This window comes from Coregonus clupeaformis, chromosome 36, assembly GCF_020615455.1.
Source record: "Coregonus clupeaformis isolate EN_2021a chromosome 36, ASM2061545v1, whole genome shotgun sequence".
NCBI classification, from domain to species: domain Eukaryota; kingdom Metazoa; phylum Chordata; class Actinopteri; order Salmoniformes; family Salmonidae; genus Coregonus; species Coregonus clupeaformis.
In genome coordinates, this window is record NC_059227.1 from 3,037,896 (window position 1) to 3,051,402 (window position 13,507).

The 13,507-nt window shown below is 44.3% G+C and overlaps 1 protein-coding gene across 8 annotated transcripts in view; it reads left to right on the forward strand.

Moving 5' to 3' along the window:
* Positions 1 to 13,507, forward strand: part of LOC121552280 (SAM and SH3 domain-containing protein 1-like) — a 323,777-nt gene that overhangs the window by 276,468 nt on the left and 33,802 nt on the right. For 7 of the 8 annotated variants that reach the window (XM_045211224.1, XM_045211225.1, XM_045211230.1 and 4 more), the window contains 4 exons: positions 2,853 to 2,887; positions 3,816 to 3,905; positions 4,087 to 4,199; positions 6,285 to 6,386. In XM_045211224.1, the coding sequence (XP_045067159.1) occupies positions 2,853 to 2,887; positions 3,816 to 3,905; positions 4,087 to 4,199; positions 6,285 to 6,386 (340 nt within the window). The remainder of the gene's footprint in view (positions 1 to 2,852; positions 2,888 to 3,815; positions 3,906 to 4,086; positions 4,200 to 6,284; positions 6,387 to 13,507) is intronic. The other variant, XM_045211226.1, reaches the window with a different exon arrangement.

Consider the following 13,507-nt stretch of genomic DNA (forward strand, 5'->3'; position numbering starts at 1 on the left):
AAGGAGCGGACCAATACGCAGCGCGTGGAGTGAACATGATGACTTTATATATAAAGCAACCACGTAAAAACAACAAAAGACGATAGTGAAGTCCTAACGTAACATAAACTTAACCGTCGAGTTGTTTCTGTTTTAACCCTATCCTATACCTTAACTTAACTATTCTGAATTAATGCCAAAAATTATGGACAAACATAGAATACTGCAGTCAGACCCCTGTTGCTCAGAGAGAGAGTTAGAGACTGTCTTTATGCAACACTCCCTGCTCTCCTGGATCATCAATAGTACATGACTAAAACTCTCCACCCCACAAGGAAAGCAAAAGGCATTAATTGCATACTGTATACTCATTTTAAGCACACAACATGAATGCTACTGCCACATACTCGCTCAGACTCAGTGTATGGGAAGTTTGGAACCAAACTAAATGGTTTTAAAGCAAGCCTGCCTCTCTGTACTATCTTATACAAGTAAGACAACAACCATAAAGTTAGCTAAAGCAGAAATACAAGTGCAAACAGTTATAGTGCGTGTGTAATAATTTATAGAGCATGGAGCAGAGGGCAAGACTTGAGCAGAAAGAGTGAGTCCTATTAGCATTAGCTAGGGCCCACACTAGCATACTGGGGACTAAAGCTGAGATAGAGAGAATAGAAAGAGGGGGATAGAGCGATAGAGGAGGGGATGGGGTGGGGTGGAGGGGGCAGGCATACAGGCCTCCATTCAATTAACATCTCATTATGTTGCCATGGCAGCCAACCTTTAAACAGCGCTAAACTTTCCTATAGAGCCCAGAAGGCTGTCACTTCTACTACACACACACACATACACACACACGCACACATACACAAAAGAGGGGGAGACCTGTCGGGCTTGGTTTGTTTTTGCCACACACCAGCACATGCCTCCCTCACTGAACTGACAACCACCTGTCTCTACCTCTCTGCACGCATCAGCGAGTGTGTGTGTGTGTGTGTGTGTGTGTGTGTGTGTGTGTGTGTGTGTGTGTGTGTGTGTGTGTGTGTGTGTGTGTGTGTGTGTGTGTGTGTGTGTGTGATGTGTTTAGCAGGAAGGCCAAGGTCTGGGTTTATCTTTTTCAGGAGGGGTATGTGTGGGCCGCTGTATGTGTGGGCCGCTGTACGCCTGATGAAGACAGACTTAATGTATCTCTGTGGGCCTCATACTGGACAAGCTCTCGTCTTTGACTACCCCTGCATGATTCATGTCTCTAACCAACTCAGACAGAGTGCTAACAGACAACCTACTGCCACAGACTGTCCAATGCCATAGACAGCAGGGCTCAAAACTGCCACCAAAACACTCGCATTTGTGACTCTTTGACTTGCCAGTGCGACACCAATTCTTTCTTGATCGCTAGGGTGGAAGTGAAACAAATGTATCTGGTCACGTTAGTTTTTGGTTCAAAATTATTATTTATATTTTTTAATTATCAAGATTTATTTAAACAGTATATCCTGATGCTTAGTCACCTTACCCCTATGCATATCTACCTCCAGTGATCCAGTATCCCTGCACATTGTAAATATGGTACTGGAACTGACCCTGTATATAGTATGCTTACTTACTTTATCGTGTTCTTCTTATTTTTATGTCTCGTGTGTTTTTGTTCTACCTTGTTATTTTTAGTATTACATTGTTATTGATTACTGCATTGTTGGGGTTAGAGCTTGCAAGAAAGGCATTTCACTGTACTTGTGCATGTGACATTAAAACTTGAAACTTGAAATGGGTAGCGTTTTCAAAAACATTGGTCTGAAGTCTTGGTTGAATCTTTGCGATGTGCAATTTAGTCATCATGCGCTGTTTAATAAACATTTCTAAAGGCTTTTCCAAAAAACCTTCCCAATTAAATGATGACTAAAAAGCAGGCCTACCATGATGATTTGTATCAATCAAAATTTGTATCAACTCTGCCATTACAGAGTTGAAGTTTTCCCTGGGCTCTGAAGAGAACTCAAACATCAGCCCAAGACTGAAACTATTTATCATAACGTGTGTCAATGTATCAGTGAGGTATTTCTATTTTTGTGTATAAAACTGTACCATTTAAATGGTTTCGTAGAACTCTAGAGAAGCTTTATAGGTCTTCTTATTCGTCATTGTCAGTATTTTTTTTTTTAGGGCAGTGACAATCGGGTTGTCAAAAAATGTGGACTCTCGCATCCTTACTCCTCCTCACTCCAGTAACTTTCCACGCTGTCTTCTTTACTCTCTCTCTCTCTCTCTCTCTCTCTCTCTCTCTCTCTCTCTCTCTCTCTCTCTCTCTCTCTCTCTCTCTCTCTCTCTCTCTCTCTCTCTCTCTCTCTCTCTCTCTCTCTCTCTCTCTCTCTCTCTCTCTCTCTCTCTCTCTCTCTCTCTCTCTCTCTCTCTCTCTCTCTCTCTCTCCTGTCTATCCAGAAGAGGGAAGTGGAAACACAAACAGGCTGAGTCTGCCTGGTGCTTTTCTCTCTGTCTGCTCTTCTCCTTCCCTTTTTTTCCCTCTCCTCTCCTACCATCTCCTTCCCCCTTCCCTTCTTCATCCACTCTTTTCTCATCTTCCCGTCATCCATTTTCTCCTTCTTCTCCTCTCATCCACTCCTTTCCTCTTAACCCCTATCCTCTTTTCCTCTCACCCCCTCACTCCTCCTCTTATTCCCCCTATTCATCTCCTCTCCTCTGTGGATATATCTGCCCTGTGCTCCTCAGGAGCCAGCCTGTGTGTGACTGTAGAGCTCCACCACTGTCCTCTAGTGGTGAAGACACTGAGCAGCAGCCAGAGAAAAAACCCACATACACAAAAGCCTCACCTCTCTCTCTCTCTCTCTTCTCGCTGTCTCCTCTGTTCTTTCCAGGATGTCTCTGCACAAGTCCAGCTCTGAAGATGGAGGTTAGTAGCAATTCAACTTTTACAAAAAAGTACTTCTGTTTTCTGTTACTGTTTCCAGCTTCCCAGCAGGGTTGGAGTCAATTCAATTTAAATGAATGAATAAATCAACTAAAACTCTATTTATACATTGACCATACCCCATTATGTTCTGTTGTGATATTCAAACATTGATGATTGGCTCTAACCCTGCTAGCTACAGCAGTTAGTTGCCAGTATGTGTGTAAAGTGCAACTGCTTCTATGTGTGTGTTAGCCCTCTGTCAGCCTTGGGAGCAGTGAGAGAAAGAGAGTGAGAGTGGGAGTGAGAGATAAAGAGAGAGAAGGGTAGTGAAAGAGAGAGAGAGAGAGAGAGAGAGAGAGAGAGAGAGAGAGAGAGAGAGAGAGAACAGGGTAGTGAGAGAGAGAGAACAGGGTAGTGAGAGAGAGAGAACAGGGTAGTGAGAGAGAGAGAACTGGGTAGTGAGAGAGAGAAAACAGGGTAGTGAGAGAGAGAGAACAGGGTAGTGAGAAAGAGCGAGAGAAAAAGGGGTGGGTTGAGTTAGTGCTGCGATGAATAGTCTGGCCTTATTAAACATCTCACACAGAAACGTATCTCTCTCTCTCTCTCTCTCTCTCTCTCTCTCTCTCTCTCTCTCTCTCTCTCTCTCTCTCTTTCAAAATGTGAAGGGGATAGAGGGGTCAGGCACAGTCACGTGTATGCACACATGTGTAGACACACAGTCCTTTACACTGTTTATAATGATGGCCCTGTAAACAAAATGGTATGTCCCATTGTGTTTCAGTCTTTATCAGAGAATCATTCAAAACATTGAGGCTATTTTCCTTATTTACGCATCAACACTGGGTCCGTCTGAAGGAAGTGGGTGTGTCTTTTGAGTGTGTGTTCTAGCATTGTCTGACTGAAGCTCTCTCCTCTCTGTTCCTCCTAGCTAAATGGGACAATAAGAAGAAGAACAAATCCTTCTGGCAGAATTTTCGCAAGACGTCGCAGAAGGGAGTCATGCGGCAGATGTCGAAAGGTATGGCATTATTACGCTTTTTTGTACAGTGTGTTATTTTCCTAGAAATTACATAGTGAAATTATAATATCATAGTTATTATCTAATAATTACTAATTTCGGCCCGTTTTTCATGTTATTCCATAATACTCTATGTTATGCCCCAGCTGTTTTATTGACCCCTCATTCTCTGACCGTCTAGGAGAGGACATAGGCTATGTGGCCAGTGAGATCACCATGAGTGACGAAGAGCGCATCCAGCTGATGATGATGGTGAAGGAGAAGATGATCACTGTTGAAGAGGCTTTAGCTCGGGTAGGAACCCCCTCACCCACCCGCTTCCCTGTACCCCCTACCCCCACTCCCCCCTCTCCTCTCCAGGCTCCTCCTGGGTCAGACAGACAGACACCCATCCAGGGCCTGGAGGGGACCCCCACCCCACCCTACCCACAACTGACCCCAGCCCCAGCTCCCTCACTGCAACGTTGCCTCGACTGGCTCCAAGCCTACCCCCTCTCCTGCTTCATCCCGCAAGCTCCATATCCAGCTTTTACTAAAATGACTTACTCTAACTAACCATTAACTGCGCTTTCATTATAACCCTGCACTGCCCTTTTTTTTTTTACACAAACACACCCACACCGTCCGAATCCCTAGCCAAGAAGGGCACCTGGGGGTCACTCACGGTGTTTATGTGTGGTCCTGTTCATGCTGTAGGGGTAGTTGGACATGTTAGCTCAGTAGCCCCCCCGCTGGTGGGGTGGTTAGAGTGATGCATTCTGGATTTGTTCTCTGGGTGAATGTGGTGGCTGCAGTGTCATTCAGTCGTCCCTCTTGTCTCCTCTTCTTTCTCCTTTCTGCTATTCCTTTTCCTTTTTGTGTGTCATATTCTTCTACTTCTTCTCATCTCTTCCTCTCTTTTTCCTCCTCTCCTCTCTTCCTCCCTCTCCCACTTTGTGGTAATTTTAAAAGAGAGCATGACTCAGGTGACTGCAGTCCTGTAGAGCTTTCCAAGGCAGACATTGATTTTCCTCCACCTCTTCCTGTATCACTGGTGTATTATTGGGTGCTGGTCTGACCTCTACCCTCCTCCACTGACACTCAAACAAACCAATCAGGTTCTGGAATCAATGAACAGCCTCTGTGGTAGGGACGGGCATGGTTATTCGAATATTAACATTTCCGAACGGACGTTAGTATTTGATTAATTGCAAGAGTAATCATTTTTGAAAGAAAAAACATGTAGGCCTATTAATGAAAAGGCTTTGTCTAAAATTAAATGTAATTATCTGTGACATTGCTACATATAAGGATAGACCATGACATTAGACATTTTTAGTGCGCACCATAAAAAAGTAATATAATAATATGCCATTTAGCAGACGCTTTTATCCAAAGCGACTTACAGTCATGTGCGCATAATTTTTTTAAACATATGGGTGGTCCCGGGGATGAAACCCACTACCCTAGCGTTACAAGCACCATGCTCTACCAATTGAGCTACAGAGGACCAGCCTTTACACATTTCACAAGTGTAGCTTGTTATTGTCGGTCAATCAAAGCAGCACTACTGTCAGAGGCTCCTCCACGTGTAGCAAGTGAAGTGGGAGATTTCTAATCAATGCAAAATGGAATTACAATTACGGAATGAAGTTGGCTAAATGAGGTAGGCTGTTGTTTAATATGAATGGAGTTGTTGTAGACAAGGACGTGGGGAGCGCAGCAAAATAGCCTCAATTGCCTTGCTAGCGAGCTGGCTAACTAACTTAGCTGGCTAATGTAGCTAGCTAGCTTCTTTACATCGATGTAATGCAGTCAAGACAGACACTACCAAATTAGATGATACTGTAGATAACCTATCCGAGCAACAAGTGTGTCTAGTCGGTTTTTGTTACTTTCTCTGTCTCTCCCTCCATGTCAGACACACCGGCCCCTGCTCCTCTCACGCCCCTCCCCACCTGTCTGTGCTGAAACAACAAGTAGTGCGCTGCCTCTCCTGAGTCGCTGGAAGTCCCCATTGAAGTTGAAAAAATAATATGAATTTTCTTTAAAACACCTGCGTTTCGTCTATCCGGATATCCGAAAATGTTTTTATGATATTATTCGGATAGTGAAATCATTTCAAATGCCCATCCCGACTCTGTGGACAGTTGTTTTGTCTTCTGACCGTGTATGTTTGTGTCGCAGGGCCTCATTTATGTTGGCTTGTGACCTTTGTGTGGGTGTGTGTGTGTGTGTGTGTGTGTGTGTGTGAGAGCGTGTGTGAGTGTGTGTGTGTGTGGTGTCCTACGTTTGTGTATTGGTGTTTGTTTGTGTATGTGGAGGGGTAGCTGTTTCTATAGTGAGAGTGGGCCATCATCCCCTGCCCTCCCTTCTCTCTAAACTATTGTTCTCCTATAGCTGAAGGAGTATGAGAGCCACAGCAGACAGTCCAGCAGTACTGACACTGCAGAGTGGACTGACGGATCCAGTCCCAATCTTAACCAGTCCTCTAACTGCAACGTAAGTACCTCTCTGACCTCTGACCTTTGACTGACCTTTCACCTCTCGCCCCCGTGACCCTCAGGATCAAAGCCCCACAAAGGAGCAGCCATCTTTGTGTGTGTGTGTGCATGTTACCTTGGAGTATTTGTGTGTGTGGGAATACGTGTATAAGATCATTGGCAGTGACGTCCCTTCTCTAACTAACCTGGATATTAACTGATGACATAACCCCAGACATACCGCATCCCGCATGTGTTGACACCCCATTCTGTGTGTACACTGTAAAGGGGTTGCTCAGTGGCAACTACATTTCTGTATTTCATATTAAAGTACACCTACTGTAATATAAAAACGGTATCAAAGCAAGTACTGTATAATGTCACACAGTACAATACCATAAAATTGACTGTATTATACTATAAAAAACTAAATGCTACTGTAATCAAAATTAAATAATTAAATTCTTTGAGGGGAGGGTTTTGTATTTCACAGTATGTTCCTGTAATTACAAGGGATTGGTGCAAGCAGGTTGGCTGCTTGGCGAAGTGTTCACACATTACAGTGTATTCATTAATATTTGGTGTTTTATATCACTTGCCCTTCCAAAGGCTTCCAAAAAGCGACTACAGGGCAAAACAGACCGAAAGGACATGGCAAAATGCTCAACCATTTAAGGTTTAAGACTTGCTGCCACTTCAATCTGTCCCTTGTCCCAAATTGATGGTGCACTATAACCACATAAGCCTTAAATTGGTACAGCATTCTCACTACAACAAATATAGGCACGCTTCAAAATATGTTAATGAGCCAGAAACAACAATACCATGCACAGGGTTTTCTTGAGGGCTGGGACCGCGGATTTTCCCGGGTTTGTGGCTGTCTAGATCCCTGCTGTTTGTTGTTTTCAATCTTCCCTGTGACCTGCCCTGTTTGGAACTGTGAGGAGTAACAACGTAACCTACGTTGCTAGCTACCATGACAAAGACCAAAGCCAGCGGGAGTACAGTTGTCGAGGACAGTGGTGTCTCTCTATCACACGTGAAGGATATTTTAAACGAACAAAAATAGTTACTACAAGCAGTTGTTACAACAACAAGAAAATAGCTTCATGTGCTTTGTCGAAATATTGGTGGATTCGACTAATAAAAGAATGGACGACCTGACCAGAGAGGTCCAGGACCTAAAGAACAGTTTGCAGTTCTCCCAGGGTCAGCTCGATGAGTTTAAACAGGAGAACGGCAAGATTACAGCAATCTGTAAGTCATTGAGAGAGGACATCAGTTCTGTCTGTGAATCCATGACAACAATGACGGATAAATCACGAGGGACAATCAAGACGTAACAACATGGTCGTGGACGGAATTGCAGATTCTCCACATGAGACCTGGACGGAGTCTGAGGACAAAGTGAGGGAAATTATCTCTAAGAAATTGAAGATGGACCACATGAAGATTGAGGTAGAGCGCACCCACAGGACTGGAAAACCCATCACCGGCCCAGGTGACAGGCCCAGGCCGATAGTGGTCAAGTTCCTGAGGTTCAAGGACAAGGTAGCTGTTCTGGAAAGAGCCAAGAACTTGAGAGGAAAGTATATTTTTCTCAACGAGGACTATCCTGAAGCAGTGCGCCAGAAGAGGAAATAATTTATCCCAGCCATGAAAGCTGCCAGAGCGCGTGGGGACATTGCTTACATCCGCTATGACAGGCTCATTGTCCACCCTCTTTCCCAGAAGCCTGGAAGGGATGAGAGAGCCAAGCCTATGGGTTCGTAGCTTCAACCCCACAGCACAGACACACACACCAATTGATTAATGGACTGCTGAGTGTATATTATGGCTTTTCAAACTCTGCCATATCGTGGATTCAGAGCTATCTATCTAATAGAACTCAAAGAGTTTTCTTTAATGGAAGCTTCTCTAATTTCAAATATGGAAAGGGTGGTGTACCACAGGGCAGCTGTCTAGGCCCTCTACTCTTTTCTATTTTTACCAATGACTTGCCACTGGCATTAAACAAAGCATGTGTGTCCATGTATGCTGATGACTCAACCATATACGCATCAGCAACAACAGCTAATGAAGTCACTGAAACCCTTAACAAAGAGTCTGTTTTGGAATGGGTGGCCACTAATAAACTGGTCCTGAACATCTCTAAAACTAAGAGCATTTTATTTGGTACAAATCATTCCCTAAGTTCTAGATCTTAGCTGAATCTGGCAATGAATGGTGTGGCTGTTGAACAAGTTGAGGAGACTAAATTACTTGGTGTTACCTTAGATTGTAAACTATCATGGTCAAAAGATATAGATGCAATGGTTGTAAAGATGGGGAGAGGTCTGTCACCATACTCCAAAAAGCCAGTTCTGCAGGCTCTAGTTTTGTCTAATCTTGATTATTGTCCAGTCGTGTGGTCCAGTGATGCAAGGAAAAACCTAGTTAAGCTGCAGCTGGCCCAAAACAGAGCGGCACGTCTTGCTCTTCATTGTAATCAGAGGGCTGATATAAATACTATGCATGCCAGTCTCTCTTGGCTAAGAGTTGAGGAGAGACTGACTGCATCACTTCTTATTTTTATAAGAAATATTAATGTGTTGAAAATCCCAAATTGTTTGCATAGTCAACTTACACACAGCTCTGACATACACACACTTACCCCACCAGACATGCCACCAGGGGTCTTTTCACAGTCCCCAAATCCAGAACAAATTCAGTAAAGCGTACAGTATTATATAGAGCCATTATTGCATGGAACTCCGTTCCATCTCATATTGCTCAAATAAACAGAAAACCTGGTTTCAAAAAAGATGAAGCAACACCTCACGGCACAACGCCTCTCCCCTATTTGACCTAGCTGGTTTGTGTGTATGTATTGATATGTAGGCTACGTGTGCCTTTAAAAAAAATGTATGTAGTTCTGTCCTTGAGCTGTTCTTGTCTATTAATGTTCTGATTATGTAATGTTTCATGTTTTGTGTGGACCCCAGGAAAAGTAGCTTCTGCTTTTGCAACAGCTAATGGGGATCCTAAGAAAATACCAATACCACTAAAGTATTGTCAAAAGGTTTTTGTCGTTCCAAAGATACGGCACGGTACTGTATTCTATGGAGTGGAATTACAGTACCATTCGAAATTCAGCAATTATTTCCCAGCCCACAACATTTATTTGCAGTATGCTGCAGTAAAACAGTTCAAATATTTTACTGTTGATAATACCCAGAGTTACTGTATGAATTACAATTTTCCATTACAGTGTAGTGCAGACTGTATGACTGGGATGAGGGGATCAGTGTGGCCTTGAGGGTGCTGATTAGTGTGTGACTCAAAGTGCCAAGGCACCTGTCACACTCAAGCCAGCCAATGTTACTTAGACTGGGGCAGGCGTCATCAGAAGTCACCCACATTCATCTATGTTGGACAGGGCTTGGCTGAATGCTGTTTACAGGGTGATTACTGATTACGTTACTCCCCAATGACTGGTTGTAGTTATGTTAAATCTCCCCAAAGTAAAATCCCCTGAGCTTCCCACTTCCTCCCTTTCCCCCCCTTGCTCTTTTATCCAGCAGTAGACTATATGGTATGCCCGCCCATGCATACCTTCCTCCTTCCCTCCTTCCTCCTATAGCTGGGTATAGTAATCATGTAGGGTGTGTTCAGGATAGGATCAGTGTCCTGATTGTCAGGGGCCCACAGGGCCTGCTCATACCCAGGCTGAGGCACTCTTTCCAGGCTAGGAGAGGTGGCCATATGTGGGGTCCCTGTTGGGCTAGGCGGTTGTATTGTCACTTATAAGGAGGAATGGTGCTGCCTTCTACTGTGGAGAATAATGAATATGTTGTATATTGGCTTCTGCAGTCAAGAGCAAAAAGTGAGCTGACTTGGTCCATGAGGTTTACATCATCATCAGCATAATGCATGTTATAGTAAGCTTTACTGTAGTCCTAAAGATTAACTCTGGACAGAGAACTGATTTCCATCCAACCACAGCCCTGATTCCACAATGCAAATAAAACAGAGGTTTGCCCTGTAACTTTTCCCCCTTCTTTAATTGTAAGCCAGTTCTGAAAGTATATGTCTCCAGTCCAAATGAGCAGCTGTGGTCAGTAGAGACCAGGCCCTGGACCTCCCAGTCGTTTCGAAGTGTCCCTCCAAGCCATGGGGTTTAGTGTGTCTTAGTGACAGGTCACAGAACACGGGCCTCACTGGGAGGATACTGCTTGTTATTGGAGTGGATCCTCAGGGCGGATGTGAGTGGTTCGTTTGGATGGGGACTAGTCGTACTGTACTGATGATCGTTCAAATCAAATGCTTCTTTCCTGCTGGGCCAAGTCAAGCTCTGTTTTCTTCTTGGGTTTAGCCTTGCGGTCCATTAGGCCAGTGGCTCTGTGTGTTTGGGTGTGTGTGTGTGTGTGTGTGTGTGTGTGTGTGTGTGTGTGTGTGTGTGTGTGTGTGTGTGTGTGTAGGAGATGGACGCACGTGCGTGTACATGTTGGGCTCTCAGATGTACTGTAGATCAACGGCTCTGAAGCAGAACTGGGTCCAGATTGGACTCCTGCTTCTGAAACCTTTTGCCTCACAAGCACACACACACTCACACACATGTTTTGTACTTCTATCCTCGTGGGGACCTAAAATTATTTTTCATGCAAAATCTAATTTTCCCTAACCCAAACCCTAAACCTAACCACTGACCCCTTGCCCTAACCCTAATTCTAACCCTAATTGTAACCCTAACCCTAAACCTAACCCCTAAGCTTAAAATAGCCTTTGTCCTCATGGGGATGTGGGAAATGTCTCCACGAGGGAGAATTTTCCTTGTTATACTATCTTTGTGGGGACTTTGGGGGATTTTAGGTCCCCAAAAGGATAGAAGAACCAACCCACTCTCTCTCACACACACACACACACACAGAGAGAGAGAGAGAGACAGAAACATACAGTGAGGGAAAAAAGTATTTTATCCCCTGCTGATTTTGTATGTTTGCCCACTGATAAAGAAATGATCAGTCTATAATTGTAATGGTAGGTTTATTTGAACAGTGAGAGACAGAGTAATAAAAAAAAAATCCAGAAAAACGCATGTCAAAAATGTTATAAATTAACTTGCATTTTAATGAGGGAAATAAGTATTTGACCCCCTCTCAATCAGAAAGATTTCTGGCTCCCAGGTGTCTTTTATACAGGTAATGAGCTGAGATTAGGAGCACACTCTTAAAGGGAGTGCTCCTAATCTCAGTTTGTTACCTGTATAAAAGACACCTGTCCACAGAAGCAATCAATCAATCAGATTCCAAACTCTCCACCATGGCCAAGACCAAAGAGCTCTCCAAGGATGTCAGGGACAAGATTGTAGACCTAAACAAGGCTGGAATGGGCTACAAGACCATCGCCAAGCAGCTTGGTGAGAAGGTGACAACAGTTGATGCGATTATTCGCAAATGGAAGAAACACAAAATAACTGTCAATCTCCCTCGGCCTGGGGCTCCATGCAAGATCTCACCTCGTGGAGTTGCAATGATCATGAGAACGGTGAGGAATCAGCCCAGAACTACACGGGAGGATCTTGTCAATGATCTCAAGGCAGCTGGGACCATATTCACCAAGAAAACAATTGGTAACACACTACGCCGTGAAGGACTGAAATCCTGCAGCGCCCGCAAGGTCCCCCTGCTCAAGAAAGCACATATACAGGCCCATCTGAAGTTTGCCAATTAACATCTGAATGATTCAGAGGAGAACTGGGTGAAAGTGTTGTGGTCAGATGAGACCAAAATCGAGCTCTTTGGTATCAACTCAACTCGCCGTGTTTAGAGGAGGAGGAATGCTGCCTATGACCCCAAGAACACCATCCCCACCGTCAAACATGGAGTTGGAAACATTATGCTTTGGGGGTGTTTTTCTGCTAAGGGGACAGGACAACTTCACCGCATCAAAGGGACGATGAACGGGGCCATGTACCATCAAACCTTGGGTGAGAACCTCCTTCCCTCAGCCAGGACATTGAAAATGGGTCGTGGATGGGTATTCCAGCATGACAATGACCCAAAACACACGGCCAAGGCAACAAAAGAGTGGCTCAAGAAGAAGCACATTAAGGTCCTGGAGTGGCCTAGCCAGTCTCCAGACCTTAATCCCATAGAAAATCTGTGGAGGGAGCTGAAGGTTCGAGTTGCCAAACGTCAGCCTCGAAACCTTAATGACTTGGAAAGATCTGCAAAGAGGAGTGGGACAAAATCCCTCCTGAGATGTGTGCAAACCTGGTGGCCAACTACAAGAAACGTCTGACCTCTGTGATTGCCAACAAGGGTTTTGCCACCAAGTACTCAGTCATGTTTTGCAGAGGGGTCAAATACTTATTTCCCTCATTAAAATGCAAATCAATTTATAACATTTTTGACATGCGTTTTTCTGGATTTTTTGGTTGTTATTCTGTCTCTCACTGTTCAAATAAACCTACCATTAAAATTATAGACTGATCATGTCTTTGTCAGTGGGCAAACGTACAAAATCAGCAGGGGATCAAATACTTTTTTCCCTCACTGTAGAGCCACACACTCACAGACCCACATCTTCCAGTGAAGATGGTCATGGACACACATCACAAAAGCTCCATCTGAATGCCCAAATATTTATATGCACATATGTGTTGCCGTGGAAACCCAGCTGCTAATAGCTGGAGCTCAACATTCCCTTCCTTCTGAATGATCAGCAGTCTTGACATCTGTACTGGACTGTCTAGCATTGTTTGCCCTCTCACATGCTATCGCGTGTATGCTACATTTACTTTTCCATATGAATTAGCCAATTGCATCCTTCCGCTCTGAAGACATATGTTGTAGCATGGTGCACCCACAGCCTTGACACCAAACTGCCTGCAGTCTGGCTCTGGGCTCTGTGGACATTCTGGACAAGACCCTGTCATGCTTTCAAACAGCTTTCACATGCAAATAAAGTTTTCCCTAAAAAAAATGGCTTCCTTCAATGAGAAAGGCATGTTGTAAGGAATTGTGTGGAGAGCCAGCTTTAAGCCTGGTATGTGGTGCAGTCTGGCTCTGTCTGGTCTTTGATGTGGCACTGCAGACAGGGCCCTAGCAGGCTAATCCCACTGTTAACCCTCTCCATGCCCTCGGCTGCCACAGGCCT